General features: G+C 33.2%; 1 protein-coding gene across 6 annotated transcripts in view; it reads right to left on the bottom strand.

Annotated features, from left to right (window-relative positions):
- The window catches only part of kirrel3b (kirre like nephrin family adhesion molecule 3b), a 347,355-nt gene that overhangs the window by 147,060 nt on the left and 182,795 nt on the right, over positions 1–17,500 (bottom strand). For all 6 annotated transcript variants that reach the window (XM_056478234.1, XM_056478232.1, XM_056478230.1 and 3 more), the window contains exon 2: positions 2,378–2,527. In XM_056478234.1, coding sequence (XP_056334209.1) covers positions 2,378–2,527 — 150 coding nt within the window. The remainder of the gene's footprint in view (positions 1–2,377; positions 2,528–17,500) is intronic.

Raw genomic sequence — 17,500 nt, forward strand, 5'->3', positions numbered from 1 at the left:
CCTTGTTTAAAACTCATTTGGTTATTTGAGAGGCAGATGAAGACCGGCTGCTAGTTGGAGTGTAAAATTCAATCAAATTCGCTGAGGCTGTGAATGGGAACGTGTTTGCCTTTTACACAGTCACTAGAGTAAATTGTTTACATTCACATCAAATCCACTGATGATACTCTGCTGAAATTATCTGTTTAGAACATTATGGCTGGTTCATGTAGGTTAGTGCTAGTCTAGCAGATGGTTAACTAGCATGGTTTTTCCTGTGAGTGAAGTTTATTTATAAACTAATTTCGAGAGGATCACGTGCTTATGATTGCTTGCGGCTGGTTCCACAATATCCAATTTATGATTCACCAATCAGACGATTCCTAAGCCACTATAAATACCCTAAGTTCCATATAACAGCCATCTTTGTTTTGAAGAATCCCCCCTTCCACCCCTACTCCTCCTCCTTTCCTAGATGGGTGGCAGGGTGGCCCAGTGGTTAGCACTGTTGCCTCACAGCAAGAATGTCACTGGTTCTAGTCCTTACCAAGCCAGCCAATATTGCTGTGCGAGGTTTACATGTTCTCTCACGTTCTCCGCCGGGTTCCCCTGTTTCCTCCCACCGACCAAAAACATGCAACTTAAGTTAATTGACTAATCCAAATCGGCACCATAGACATGCTCCTAGTAAGTACTATAGTTATCTCTTAAGAGCAATCACTATCTGTTGATAAGCTACTACAGCAGGGGAGTTCTTGAGATCTACCTGAGCTCATACTCTCCTCTCGCCTTGGGAGGGAGGGAGCCCCGGACTCAAGGATCTTATGAGCTCAGGGTTCTCTCCTGGGACAGCATGACAAACTAGCTTTATAATCAATCATCAGCTAAGTGTGAAATCTTGAATGATGGTTTAGTGTGATATTTTTTGGTGGTGACAGTTGAGATTTCTGTTTCTAACTTTTAAAACCTTCAGCCAAAATAAACTTTTTGTCAAGCAAGTTAAGTTGATTGGTTGTTTAATAAGTTTTTCTGGTGTAAAGCAAGAGTCAGTTTCTGTGCCTGAAGATTGCGCTGCCATGGTCCTAACCTTCGACTACCACCTGTTCCACAATGCACCGACAAATCTCTTGATTTACCGGTCAATCTACGTTCCTACTCTCACCTATGGTCATCAGCTTTGGGTCATGTCGGAAAGGACAAGATCTCAAATACAAGCGGCCGAAAGGAGTTTTCTTTGTAGGGTTATAGCTAGGGTGAGGAGTTCTGTAACCCGGGAGGAGCTCGGAGTAGAGCTACTGCTCCTTTACATCAAGACAAGTCAGCTGAGTTGGCTCGGGCATCTGTTTCGAATGCCTACCTAGAGAGGTGTTCCAGGCATGTCCCACCAGACCTCGGGGAAGACCCAGGACACGCTGGAGGGACTATGTCTCTTGGCTGACCTGGGATTGCCTCGGGATTTCCCCGGAGGAGCAGGAGGAGATATCTGAAGAGAGGGAAGTCTAGGGTTCTCTCCTGAGACTGCTGCCCCCGTGACCCGATAAACGGAGGAAAGTTAAATTAAATTAAATGGTGTAAAGTACTTTGGTCCATCTTGGTTGTTGTAAAGTTGATTTGATTGATTGATTGATTGATTGATTGATTAATTGATTTATTTATTGATTGATTGATTGGTAGATTGATTGATTGATTGGTGGATTGGTAGATTGATTGATTGATTGGTTGATTGGTTGGTCAGTCGGTTGATTGATTGATTGCAATCTCGAAGTTAGCTTAACTGTTTGGAATGAATTTTATTGTCAACTACACTGTAAAAAAATTTGTCCTGACAGCATATGTTTTTAGGTCATTGCAACTTATTAAAGTAAGTTAATCATGTTCTAACTTAACTTTATAAGTTATGCAAGCTGTTTTAAGTCAGGTTAACATAATGTAAGTTCAATAGACTCATAAGGGTAATTTGATTCAACTTAAAAATTTAAGGCAAGCAGGATTTAATTTACAGTGTAGACAATACAACCAGTAAGGACTTCGTGCCAAGATGGTTGCCCTAGATGATCAACATGTTGTTGCTGTTGTTGTTAAGCTAGTTATGTTGTTCAACTTGCACATTCTGTTATGTAAAGTTGGTTTCGATATATTTCTAGCATAATCTTCCTTGTGCTGAAGGTCTTGATGGACTAACCCAGTCTTTCTTAAACAGCTGGTAACACTAGATGATCAAAAGTCTTTTTTTTTACATGGTTGATGCCCACCACCAGAGTTTTATTGTGTAAAAGGTTTTAAAAATTCACACTGATGGATTTGTCAAGAATATCCTGTTACACTTGAATGGTCACCAGTTTCAAAATCATAAATTAAGCAGTCACATATTTCTATATCAGTGATTAATGATTTTTACCTGCAAGATCTCTTCCAACTCCCAATGCAAGGCCATCTCTGAGCCAAAGTACAACGCCATGGTAACCAGGGATGGAGCAGGGTAGTGTAACAGGCTGACCAGCCACAACTACCAAGTCCTGAGGCTGCTGAGAAAACACCGCATTCACTCCTGAAACACAAGAGGGAGAGTGTGTTAAACTTTAAACAGGACCTATTATGCTCTTTATAAGGAGTTTAAACACAGTTGTGTGGCATTGGTGTGTGAATATAGCCACGATCTACTGGTGCATTCAAACCGTTTGTGATTTTTTTTTTTTTATGTTAAGTCAATGCAAAGACTCGATTAGACATCATGCGGTGCTATTCACTTGAATGAGGTGCTGATGCAATTCGAGTGAATGACATATTGTGAATTGAGCGTTTCGGCCAATTGACATACTTAACACGTAATTCTTGTTAATCGCTCGAATTGTTGACGCTCGAACTGTGGCGTAAAATCACATCATATTAACCAATCAGGAGATTGTGCTAGTGGCCATCATCCAATCTGACGCGTTCTCTAGTGACAGTCTGCAGAAACATTCTTTGTACGTGTCATCACAGGGGGAAAGCCCCACCCATTAGTGACAATCTGCCACTATGCTGACGTATAGGCATTTGTAGCTCCGCCCTCTTTTAAAAAGAGCACAATCTCATTTGAATTTAAAGCGACAGTCACCAAAACTACACAATTTTGATCAGGGGGCAGTTATACAACATTATTTGTGTGGTCTTTTGAGCTGAAACTTCTCATACACACTCAACATTGGATATCAGAGACTGATTTTACCTCTTGTAAAAAGGGGCACACTAGGTCCCCTTTAATGCTTTACCTACAAGATTCCACTCCTCACGTTGACATGTCTCAAACACACCAGGTTCATTATGAAATGTTAAACGTTACATGATCTAATTTAAAGGATTTCTTCAATGAACAACTCTCAAGTACTCATGAGTGATTATGCGCAGCATTGAAGTGCACCGAAGACCTCTCTTCTGTATGTCAACACTACATCTTTCACACATAGAAAAACATGCAAAACTAATGAAGATGAACTCCATTAGAGACGAGTGGATGGAGAAGACTGTCACAAGTAACCCACCGAGACACAAGAAGCCTCTTAGAGAAAGGTGTAGTAGATATGAGAACTAATGTCATATGGAAAACAAGTTGGAAGGAAAAAATAGAGTACACAAATAATTTCCTGTCTATATCTGCCTGTGCCAATAGGGCACAAAGTACAATTTATTTTATTTTATTTTATTTTATTTTATTTTATTTTATTTTATTTTATTTTATTTTGTTTTGTTTTGTTTTGTTTTGTTTTGTTTTGTTTTGTTTTGTTTTGTTTTGTTTTGTTTTGTTTTGTTTTATTTTATTTTGTTTTATTTTATTTTGTTTCATTTTGTTTTGTTTAATTTTTTTGTATTTTATGTAATTCATTTTTTTACTTTATTTTATTTTTTAAATTCTTAATTATTTTTATTTTTTATTTAGATTTTTTTTGTTATGTAAATTTTTAAATTAATTTTGTATATTATGTTGATTTTTTTATTTATATTATTTTATATTATTTTTAATTTTGTTTAAAATTCGTAATTCTAATATTTTATTTTTGTTTTTAATTTTATTTTCAAAATTCTTAATTATTTTTAATATATTTTTTACATTTTGTTTACCATTTTAATTATATTATTTTATTTATGTTTCATTTTGTGTTTAAAAATCTTAATTATTTTGATTATTTTTTATTTAATGTTTAACATTCTTTATTTTTTATATTTTTATTTTATGTTTAAAATTATTAAATATAATTATTTACATAATAAAAAAAAATATTTTTATTATTAATTATATATATATATATATATATATATATATATATATATTATTTTTTTATTTTATGTTAAAAAGTATTATATTATTTTATTTTTCATTTTATGTTTAAAATTTTATTATTTTATTTTATTATTTTTTATTTAATGTTTAAAATTCTTATTTTTTAATTTTTATGTTATGCTTAAAATTCTTAATTACATTATTTTATTTTTACTTATTTTTTATTTGATGTTTAAATTTATTAATTATATTATATAAATTTTTTATTTTATGTTTAAAATTCTTAATTGTTTTATTTATTTAATTTTTTTATTTATCTGTTTTATATTTAAACTTATTTTGTTGTATTTTATTTTTTGAGTAACCCACCAAGACACAAGAAACGTCTTAGAGAAAGGTGTAGCAGATATGAGAACAAATGTCAAAGATGGAGAAAGTAAGGCGAAAAAATGTAGCACTAAAAGGATCTGCTGTCTATATCCACAGTCAGGGGCACAAAGAGACTGGCGAGTGTCACTCGGGGGTCTGGGTTTGACTGGTTAGCATTGACAGATTGGCCCTAAAGATTGATGCCTCCAAAGGGAGTCTAGTTAGTAGACAAATGTCCTGTATTTCCAAACTCCAGCGCTAGACAGTCACAAACATGTAAAAATACAATGGTTGACATCAGCTATCAATATTGCAATGAGCTGTCTCAGCGGAGAGATGACGGGTTTTCTTGCTGGCAGGACTGTATAATGGGAGTCACACTGGCAGTCATGCTGAACTCTGCAGCTGTCCTGATGTGTGCCTGTCTGCAGTTGGAGAAGAGGCCTCATATTGCTCATTCCGCTCTAAATCTCAGTGTACTGCTTAATCAATACTCATTTCAGTGGAACACTTACCACCCTCTCGCTTTCTTGATCTACTGTATGTGTATGTGTGTGTGTGTGTGTGTGTGTATGTATGTGTGTGTGTGTGTGTGTGTGTGTGTGTGTGTGTGCTTTGAACTTATACTTAGAAAATTCCTCAGAGAATTGGAGGATGTCATTTTCTTTTCTTTTAAAAAATTATTTATTTATTTATTTATTTATTTATTTATTTATTTATTCAAATTTTCTGTCAAAACTACTTTATGCAGATCGTAGCTAATGGTAGTAAGTGTGCAAATGCATAATGCACAAGTTGTGAGTGTATTGTTACACTGTTTACATAGCATCTGCGAAACTATTGGCTATAAATACATGTCAAGTGCATGTCAAGTTATTTTACTGATCCTAGTCTAACAGTCTGCGAATGTTCGAATGAGAATTAGTTGGCAAATTACTTGTAGTCAACAGAATGTCGAAATGGAGAAATCAACCTCAGAATTAAATACCACATTACTGTGGTATTTTCAAAATACAAGTACAAAATGTTACAGGTTCATTTTATTTAATTTAATTTTATTTTATTTTATTTTATTTTATTTTATTTTATTTTATTTTATTTTATTTTATTTTATTTTATTTTATTTTATTTTATTTTATTTTATTTTATTTTATTTTATTTTATTTTATTTTATTTTATTTTGTGTTTTAAATTCTTTTATTTTATTTTTAGTATATATATATTTTTATTTTATTATATGTTTACTTTGTATCTTGTTTATTTCGTTTAAATTTTTTTTAAAAATTTTTATTTTGTTTACAATTCTTTATTTTATTTGATTATTTTATGTTTGAAATTATTTTATTATATTATGCTTTATTTTTTTATTATGTGTTTAAAATTCTTAATTTATTATTTTTATTCAGTGCTTTTGCCTCACAGCAAGAAGGTCGCTGGTTCGAGCCTCGGCTGAGTCCGCTGGCGTTTCTGTGTGGAGTTTGCATGTTCTCCAAACGTTCGCGTGGGTTTCCTCCGGGTGCTCCGGTTTCCCCCACAGTCCAAAGACATGCGGTACAGGTGAATTGGGAAGGCTAAATTGTCCGTAGAGTGTGAGTGAGTGTGTATGGGTGTTTCCCAGATATGTGTTGTGGCTGGAAGGGTATCCGCTGTGTAAAACATGTGCAGTTGGCGATTCATTCCGCTGTGGCGACCCCGTTTTAATTAAGGGATTAAGCTTTTTTTTTTGGTTATTTATGTTTACAATCATTTTATTGTATTGCATTTTATGTTTAAAAGTTCTTGTTTTATGATTAATTTCTTTTTATTTTTAATGTTTAAAATTAATTTAAATTGTATTTAATTTGATTTAATTTTATAGTTTTTCATTTTATTTTGTTTGAAATTCTTAATTTATTTTTTTATTCCATTTGATATTGCTTAAAGTTCTTATTCCATTTTTTTGTTTTAAATTCTTATTTTTTTATGTTATTATGTTATTTTTTAGTTTTCAATTTATGTTTGTATTGTATTTCATGTTTAAATTCTTAACATTTTTATGTTTAAAATTCCTAATTTATTATTTTTTATTTTATTTTTATATTGTTTAAAATTCTTAATTATGTTGATTATTTTACATATTTTATTTTATGGTAACAATTCTTAGTTATTTAATTTTATGTTTGTTTATAATTATTTTCTATTTTAATTTTTGTTTCAATTTTGTGTTTACAATCGTTTTATTGTATTGTATTATATGTTTAAAAACTTTGTTTTTTTATTTATTTTCTAATGTTTAATTTAATTTAATTTAATTTTATTTTATTTTATTTTATTTTATTTTATTTTATTTTATTTTATTTTATTTTATTTATTTATTTATTTTATTTTATTTTATTTTATTTTATTTTATTTTGTTTTATTTTATTTTATTTTATTTTATTTCAGTCTTTGCCTGTGCAATAAATGTCTGATAGGCTAATCAACAATTTTATTTCATAAAATATGTGTCAGTTTTTTTGCAAACAAGAAAGTATTTAAAAATATATACAGTATATCAATTTAAAGTATTGTGTGTTCAGCTCTGTCAAGCAGTGTATGAACACAAGAACGTGTTGTATATGTAATCACCACAAGGAACATATTGAATCTACGTGTGCTACATGAACCTAATGGAATCTAATTACACAGACTTATTCAAATGACCCTCTGACTTATGAAAAGATGTAATTTTGCACTTCCCTGTTGGAGTAGGTGGTCAGTCTCTAGTAATTACTCTACCATTATATGAAAACCGTAGGATTCTGGAGGCTAATTCTCTATTCATTTAGCCATGGACATGTCAGTGTGCTCGTACACATACTGATACCTCCTAAAATATGACATTTTCTAGATTAATGCTTAATTAAACACACGGGGAGGAAATAATTAATTGGCAGAATCCAGCAGGACGTCTTTTAATGCGCGCGAATTCCATGGATTAGTAAACAAATCAGTCATACCTCAGTCCTGCCTCCAGAAAAATGTGATGAATGGCTTGTTAAAAGCTAAACACGAGTCCGCAGATTGATTTATACAAATTCTCCCTGGCAAAATCTGTCGGCTCCAACGAGCTATTATTAAATCAACGACTGCAAAGATGCGCTATGAATTCTTATAAATATATTAGGCTCTTCATCTTTGAAGCCTATAGTCGGCTTGCCCGGACACCGCCGCGTTTCTCATTCTGTCGCTTCCCTGCGCTGTGAGCTGGTTTATTCGTATAAGTGTGTTTTGTGTGTGTGTGTGTGTGTGTGTGTGTGTGTGTGTGTGTGTTTGCTGTGAAGGTCGGCTGTAGATTATTCAGGTAAGCTTGTTGAGACTGTAGACGGAGGATTTTATCTCACCGCTGTGAATCGCAGCAGACTCGCTTCCAGGCTATACAGAGACATCAAGTTTGTGCTTGCCTCGTCACGTTACTGGAATACTGAGTGTATGAATGCATGTTTAGTCTTTTATGTGTGGTTCCTGCAATTAGATGTGTGTTTCTGCATTGTCCACTGCGTGCAGTAAATGACTGACCCGTCCACTTGAGCACTTGGTGCAGTGTTGGGTGTAATTTGTTTCACAGTAATTAGATAATGTAAATATATTACTTTTCTACTGAAAAAACAAGTAAAATAAGGCATTATTTTTCATTTTTTAAATTAATTTAATTGGACTATATGCACACAGACTTTTAATTTTCAGCCAGGCAGCCAAAGGGCTTCCGGTGAACAGTCTTTCCATTACAAAATTATCACGCTTAAGATGTTTTCTTCAAAAATCAGCGATCTTCACTGCCTGTTAGATATACAATACGAAGTGGCTCTCAGATTGGACAAGAAGCACTGCATTAAATTAAATTTCCCCCTGCCATGTCTTTAAAATAGGACCGTTTATTTAACCCCAGTATTTTCAATGGAATTTCTGCGCTAACCTATTGCTACTGACGGCGCAAGCAGTTATGGCGGTCTTTCGTCTCGTTTTTCGCATGAACAACTAAATGAATGCTTACGTTTACTTAACTGAATGTATTGTAAATACATTACAACATCGATGCTGTAAAAACACCCTTGTGAAATTGAAAATAGTCACATGAAGCTTTCACAGGAAGCTTATCATTGGCTTTAAAACTCTATCTGTGCATAGAGCCCATTAGTACACTTATAATGTACACAGGTGCTTGCATTAAATACAGTTAATAAATTTAACATGTCTGCATAAACTATAGCTTAACTACATTTCTCAGTAGCGTTGCAGTAGTGTAGCTACTTTCTTAATCAAATAGCTTTTCAATAGCAAAGCTACGTTTATCGATCGCGGGTCAATAAGTGTATGCATATATATATATATATATATAAACACACAAAAGTTCTGTCTGGTTCTTGAATCTGATTAGCTGTGCAATATTCTGCAATATCAGCACTCGTACAACCAGGGCTTAATTTGTGCCGGAAATAGCGCATGTCTTTGGACTGTGAGGGAAACCGGAGCACCCAGAGGAAACCCACGCCAACATGGGGAGAACATGCAAAATGCCTACTGGCCCAGCCGGGGCTCGAACTAGTGACCTTCTTGCTGTGAGACGATCGTGCTACCCACTGAGCCACCATGATGCCCTGCCGGTAGAGGCAATGTCATAGATAGGTTAAGCTAGGTGGTCACTAATGGGACGGTGAGTTCTGGTCTGGAAGGTTAATATCTCCTTCCCAGTGATCTATTTGCAGCTCTGCACCACCTGCTGTGTCCACTCGGACAGCAAAACAGGGGTCTGTTTTATCCCCCTCCAAACCACCTCAAGCGACAGGAAAACATATGTAGGTCAGTCAAGAGGGAGATGTAGAGAAATGGGTAAAGAATAGAGAGCGTCGATCCGGGGGGCTTAAGTTCGCCCACTCTGGTAGAGGAATCCAGGCATGTTTGGAGCCCAGCGACGCTTCGGTCACATCTGGCAGTGTTGCGCTTGGATGCTCATGCAGACCCTTCCACCTCTCTCCTCATCTTCTCTGCATTCGAGACCGCCAGCTGCACGGGCAGTCGAGCGTGGAGAACAATGAAGTGGAGGCAACAGATTCCTCCATTCTCTTCCTATGTCTGTACTGCTTCATAATACTCTATCTTCAAGTCCTTCAAAGCAAAGCTGGGTACAGTAAGAGGAAGATACTTGAACTCTAGTCTAGTCAGGGGGAATGCCAAAGTCATGCTGATTATGATTGATTAGGGGAATTATTAGTGAGATTGAAGTCTTGCAATATTTACATAGAACTTTATACAATGTAGACTGTGTCAAAGCTGCTTTACAAGGATGAACAGGAGAATTATATAATGCTAATTTCCATTTGTTGCTAATTGATTGTCCGTCATTTAGCCTTCCTGTTATGATATTAAATCTTAAGGTAATATATGTAATAGTTAATGTGTGAACATTATTGCTTAAAATTTGAATCTTGAATTTAAAATGTTATGAAATAATGCAATAGCTTGAAAAAGCTACTTAGTTGGCTTTCCATTTGATTGGTTGGTTGATTTTTGTTGGTTGGTTGATTGACTGACTGACTGACTGACTGATTGATTAACTGATTGATTGATTGATTAATTAATTTTCATTCCTTGATTTGGGTGGTTGATTTGATTGGTTGATTTTAGTTGATTTTGGTTGATTGGTTGGTTGATTGACATTGTTTGATTGTTTGATTGATTGATTGATTTGGTTGGTTAATCAGTTGATTGATTTGGTTGGTTGATTGATGTGGTTGATTGTTGGCTGATTTGATTGATTGGTTGGTTGGTTTTGTATTAGTCAATTGATTGGTTGGTTGGTTGGTGGATTTGATGAGTTGGATTGCTTGGTTGATTGACTGTTTGATTGATTGATTTGGTTGGTTGATTAGTTGATTGATTTAGTTGGTTGGTTGATTTTTGGTTGATTGTCGAATGATTGATTTGATTGATTGGTTTGTTACTTGGTTGGTGGGTTTTGTATTAGTTGATTTATTTGTGTGGTTAATTGATTGATTGGTTTTGATTGGATAATTTGATTGGTTAATTGATTGATTGATTGATTGGGGTGTTTGATTGATTTGGTTGCTTGATTAGTTGATTGATTTAGTTGGTTGGTTATGTATTAGTTGATTGATTTGGGTGGTTGATTGATTTGATTTGATTTGATGTGAATTGATTGATTGATCGATTGATTAATTGATTTAATTGATTTGATTGATTTATTGATTGATTTCATTGGTTGGTTGGTTAATTGATTTTGTACTGGTTGGTTTCATTTGATTTGGTTGGTTGATTTTGGTTGGTTGGTTATGTATTAGTTGATTGATTTGGGTGGTTGATTGATTTGATTTGATGTAAATTGATTGATTGATTGATTGATTTGATTGAATAATTTGGGTGGTTGATTAATTTGGTTGATTGGTTGATTTGATTTTAATGGTTGATTAGTTGGCTGGTTGAATTGGTTGGTTGGTTGGTTGATTGATTGATTAGTTGGTTGATTGGATTTGGTTGGGTGGTTGGTTGGTTGATTTTGGTTGGTTGGTTGGTTGGTTGATTAATTGATTGATTGATTGATTGATTAATTGATTTGAGTGGTTAATTGATTATTTTGGTTGGTTGGTTGCTTGATTGATTTTAATGGTTGATTGGTTGGTTGAATTGGTTGGTTGGTTGATTTTGGTTGATTGATTGATTTGGTTGGTTGATTAGTTGGTGGGTTGAATTGGTTGGTTGGTTGATTTTGGTTGATTGATTGATTTAGTTGGTTGATTAGTTGGTTGATTTGGTTGGGTGGTTGGTTGATTTTGGTTGGTTGGTTGATTGATTTATTGAGTGATTGCTTGATTGATTTTAATGGCTGATTAGTTGGTTGGTTGATTTGGGAGGTTGGTTGGTTACTTGGTTGATTTGATTGATTGATTTATTTATTTATTTATTTATTTATTTATTTATTTATTTTAAATAATTGGTTGGTTGATTTGGGTAGTTGATTGATCAATTGATTGGTTGATTGATTTAAATGAACAGTCAGAGTTCCAATTAAATGATAAGATCATCCTGAGTCCAGAATGCAATTTATTTCCTAAATGAGAATTTCTGTAGGACACTTTTAACAATCTGAGGGAAGATTAGGTGGTGCTCCATTTTGATTTATCCTTCCTGACAGGTTGATTTTGACAGACTGGGGAAGTTTGCATAATTTGACCTGGTGCTAATTTTAATACGATATTTTAACATTGCCAGCCATTTACATCATGAGGGCATAAAGAGCGCTGTTCCTTTAAGAAAATTGCAGTGGCAGTTGATTATGTTATTCCCCAGCAGGGAGTCAATTAGAATTTATTGTAAAATGCCATTAAAATTAATATCTCACTGTCATAACCATTTAAAACCAGAGTAATTAGTAGAAAAATTATTTGCATGTACATTTGAAGTCAGAATTAATAGCCCTCCTGAATTATTAGCCCCCTGTATGTATTTTTTTCTGCAATTTCTGTTTAATGGAAAGTATATAATATAATATATCAATATATTAGATCTGTGCAACAGCAGCTGACCAATAACACCTGACGCTGTTGGGTTTTGTGGGCTCATCTGTTGGTGACATTGGTTGGTGTTTGTTTTTTTGCCAGCTGATCATGTTAAAGTGGTGTGTGTCATTTTGTGATAAACTGTAATCTGGTGATTGTCCACATTGTTCAGCGTCTGTCGGTTAAGTGTGAATAGGATGTCGTCCTGTGTGTTAGCTTGTCAAGGTGTGTTGATATTCGAGGCATGTGTTGGATCTGTCAGCAGGGTTTGTTACTACTGCAGGCAGTGCCTTGAGGGGCTCTCCACCCTCCAGCTGAATACAGACGCTCAAAAAATAAAGAAAGAAAGAAAGAAAAATGACCACAGTGTGCTAAACCTGAATCTATTCTAGTTCAGCCACAACTGTTAAGTGAACAGTTTCTGAGTGAATGGGGTATCTGAACACGAGTGCTTTTTATTTTATTTTATTTTATTTTATTTTATTTTATTTTATTTTATTTTATTTTATTTTATTTTATTTTTTTTCACTATGTAAGTTAACAATTCTTTAGTGAATTCAATGTCCGGACATGAGTGTCTTTTTTATCATTTTATTTTGTTTTATTATTATTTTTTTGTAAATGTTATTATTATTATTATTATTATTATTATTATTATTATTATTATTATTATTATTATTATTTATTTATTTTTTTTGCAAATGTTATTTATTTATTTAAAATAATAATTATTTCTTTTTATTTTATTTTAATGTTTATTATTATTTTTATTATTATTATTATTATTTTGCAAATATTATCTATTTATTTATTTAAAATAATAATTATTTTATTTTATTTCAATGTTTTTTATTATTATTATTATTATTATTATTATTATTATTTTGCAAATGTTATTTATTTATTTATTTAAAATAATATTTTATTTTATTTTAATGTTTATTATTATTATTATTATTTTGCAAATGTTATTTATTTATTTATTTAAAATAATAATTATTTTATTTTTTTGTTTTTTATTATTATTATTATTATTTATTTATTTGTTTATTTGTTTATTTATTTAAACAATATTTTATTTTATTCCTTTTGAGCAGTGTAAGTCTCACAACACAAACTTACAAATGCTGCAAAAAGTAACATTTTTCAAGTACAAATCAGCCAATCAGATTAAAGTCTACTAGAATGAGATTTTAAGATGACATGTGCAGCAGATGGTCAGTCAACAGACTGTTGGTAATACAATATAATTAGTTTTATTTTTTTTTTCCATGTGTGTTTTTACAACAAAGGAGAGAAACTTAGCATGTTATGCTTGTTTTAATAACTACTCAACAATCCATCTGTCAGGCAAACATTTATGATATATACCGCAGGTTTTAATGGAAATACACTGATTTATTAACTATATGGAATTAATATGTGAATATCATTGCTTTCTTGAATGTAAAAGAAGTCGAAATGATGCAATAGCTTGAAAAGTTCAACTTACTTGACTTTCCAAGTTTTTTTTTCATTTAAAATCCAGCTCGAACTCCAATAAATCATTATTTTATTCCCTTTTTTAATTATTATTATTTTTTTTTATCAGATTTCAGGACAATTAATAAGTGATGCATTTTGATTTAAACCTGACTGTATGATTTTGACTTGGCACATTTATAAAAACAGTGTTTAACCTGACTCTATTTTCAATGTGATATTACAACATGGATTGCCACGACTTTACATCATAAGGCCTAAACGAGCACTGTCCCTTTAAGAAGAAAAGGTTGATGTCGATTATGTTATTCCCCAGCTGGGAGTTAATTAGAATTTCTGCCTCCTGTAATATTGTAATATGTCACTGTAAGTGTTAAAAGATGAATATCTGACTGTCATAACCTCTTAACCACCAAAACATTATTTGAGTGTCATTGTATCAAGTTGATTTATATTTGGCTTTCATACTATGATGTGGAACAGATGGCATGGGAAGAGATGAGGGCCACAGCAGGGGTGTTATTACCTCACAGGTTAGTTAAAAACGTTGCCTGAAAAAATATTTATTCAATTAAATATACGTTCTAATTTGATCTAATTGTGAAGCAAATTTAATTTACTTGTTGTTTGTCTATGAGCTATTGCTTTAGACAGGTTTATAAATCCTTCTCTATGGTTCTATGATCTGTCAATTCTGTCTTTTCAGTCAGATTTTTTTAACCCTTGTGTGATGTTGGGGATGTTTTCATTCACTTTGGAGTCTTATTTTGGCCACAACTTTCTCTGTGTTTCAGCAAATTGAATTAATGTTGGTGAACCAACTTTTAAGAGCCATATAAGAAGCAACCGAATCAAACAACTCTGGTAGCGCCGTATGTTTTTAATTTACTTATCCAGTTTGTAAAAGTCAATTAAATAGAACAGTTACAACAAAACTGGCCATACTTTTCACTATTTATTGCTTAAGAAGATTCATTTGTTCACATTTAATGTTTTGATTCATTTAAGCAGACTGATTCATCTCAAACAAAGCTTCTTAAAAGATTAGTTTAATTAGGTATTGGTTGGACAACACTGGTAGCACATGTTTATGATTCCTTAGAAAAAGAATCAACTTTTGAGTCTTATAAGCAGCAACCAAATCAAACAACATTGGTAGCGCAGTATGTTTTTGATTCACTAATATGAACCAGTTTGTAAGAGTCATTTAATTAGAATTGTTTGAACAAAACTGGCCATACTTTGCCTTTTCACAAAAAATTGTTTTAGAAGAATCACTTGCTCACATTTCATGTTTTAATTCACTATTGCAGACTGATTCATCTTACACAAATCATCTTACAAGATTAGTTTAACTAGGTGTTGGTTGGACAACACTGGTAGCACATGTTTATGATTCATTTGAAAAATAATCAACTTTTAAGAGTCATATAAGCAGCAACCGAATCAAACAACATTGGTGACGCAGTATGTTTTTGATTCACTTATACGAACCAGTTTGTAAGAGTCATTTAATTAGAATTGTTTGAACAAAACTGGCCATACTTTGCCTTTTCACAAAAAATTGTTTCACAACAATCACTTGCTCACATTTAATGTTTTGATTCACCAACGCAGACTGATTCATCTTAGAGAAATCTTCTTACAAGATTAGTTTAATTAGGTATTGGTTGGACAACACTGGTAGCACATGTTTATGATTCATTAAAAATAGAACCAACTTTTAAGAGTCATATAAGCAGCACCTGAATCTTTTTTCATTTTATTTATGACAACTTGCATTTGTATAATGTTATTATTATGAGTAGTAGTATTTATTATATGCATATTTATATTTGTTTTAATAAAAACTAGTTAGGATTTGTCCACCTGTCGGGATTTGAAGATATAACTCATTACTCATTATTATTGTTCATTTATTAGTTTGAATCTTTGCACTTAACAAACGAAATTAAACATGTAGGCTAATGGATGTGTTCAGTGGTGTGCATACAATAAAACTTATGCATGAAAGTAAAGGAGTAAAGAGTAGAAGTAAAGTAAAGAGAAAGTAAAGAAGCTGAATGGAGGAGGCTCGTTCTTTATCCTCGTGCTGCAGATGCTATGTTTAACTGTTTTCTTGCTGGTGAAGCGTTCAGTTTTTCTACTTACAAAGACCGCCATGTAAAGAGCAAATGACACAACTGACTCTTAAAGGGAATAGGAGATGAGTCTCTGATTGGTTTAATGCACATTATGCTCAAAACACACCTATAACTCATTAAGAGAATAAGCACAACCCTGTTAGACCATGCGCCATGGCGCAGAGCGTACTTTTCCATCCTTAACATAGCAAAAGTGAATTCTGACATGCCCTTAATGCTTTTGCACCATGAGCTTTAGACTTTGCGCCTAGATTGTTAAAATAGAGCCCTAAATGTTTAGATTCACTAAAGCTGACTGGCTCATTAATTAGGACTGGTATTAATTAGGACAACACTGGTCCTCGTTTTTTCATTTCATAATTTTTTATGATTCATTATTAAAAGGATCAACTTTTAAGAGTCATATAAGCAGCAACGGAATCAAGCAACACTGGTTTTTGATTCACTAATACGAACCAAAGAGTCATTTAATTAGAATTGCTTGGACAAAACTGGCCATACTTTGCGTTCTAAAAATTACACGAGACATTCTCAAGTAGAAAGGGTGCATTTTCTTGTAAAATGTACTCATATGCTGTTTAATTTATAGCTTTAAGAAATCCTGCTCTCGCATTCACAAATCGATATTTGTCAAATCTGAAGAGATCAATCAGAATAAAACCCCCTAGATGGCATTTGTTATCCAATACATATTTTCTCAGTCTATTAAGTAAATGTTTAGCCAATCCTAGAAGCAGCGGCAGCGGCATCTCTTCTGTTTGCACTTGTTCTTCACACCTTGACAAGGTTCAGCAGTCCCTTTAGACGGATTGGATTATGGCTGTGCTTGTTTAAGTGCTGGGGAATAGACAGACTCAAACTGATGAGCCAGGGATCATTATGGTCTCTGTAATGTTTTCATCTCATTCGGAGGTAATTTGTTTACCCTCCAACGGCGCCGGCGGTCCACAAAACCCCCTGCTCTATTTCATCTCGCAATAACAGAGATGCGAAGGCCTGACGCTCTCCAACACTCTCACCCTCGGTGAATCATGACAGAAATGACTCTCAGCCAGTGGAAGAGTCTAATCAGAGGCTCTACAGAACACACATGCACACACACTCCAAATCACAGAGTATTAACCCTCTCCAGCCATTTCCCGTCTTCCCATTTCCTTCCAGTTAGGAAGCGTATGTGTGTGTATTTAAAGGAAGTGTCTTTGGAGCACTGCATTGGTAAGACTCTTCAGATAATGGTGGAGATGTTTTTGTTGATGTTGTTTTTTGTTTGTTTGTTTGTTTGTTTGGTTGGGTTGTTGTTTTTAAGTTGCAAAAGAGCTTTAATTAATGTTCTCAGTAATATTAGAAATGGCTTGACTCAAACAACACTGGTAGCACTGCGTGTTTAGGATTTGTTCCAATAGAACCATATAAAAGAGTCATATAAACAGCAACTGAATCAAACAACACTGGTAACATAGCATGTTTAGGATTAGTTACAAAAGAATCATATAAAAGAGTCAAATAAGCAGCAACTGAATCAAACAACACTGGTAACATAGCATGTTTAGGATTAGTTACAAAATAATCATATAAAAGAGTCAAATAAGCAGCAGCAACTGAATCAAACAACACTGAAAGCACTGTGTATTTATGATTTGTTCCTAAAGAACCACAAAAAAGAGTCATATAAACAGTAACTGAATCAAACAACACTGGTCGCACTGGATGTTTATGATTCATTCAAAAAGAATCAT

This window comes from Danio aesculapii, chromosome 18 (genome assembly GCF_903798145.1).
Source record: "Danio aesculapii chromosome 18, fDanAes4.1, whole genome shotgun sequence".
In the NCBI taxonomy this organism is placed as follows: Eukaryota; Metazoa; Chordata; class Actinopteri; order Cypriniformes; family Danionidae; genus Danio; species Danio aesculapii.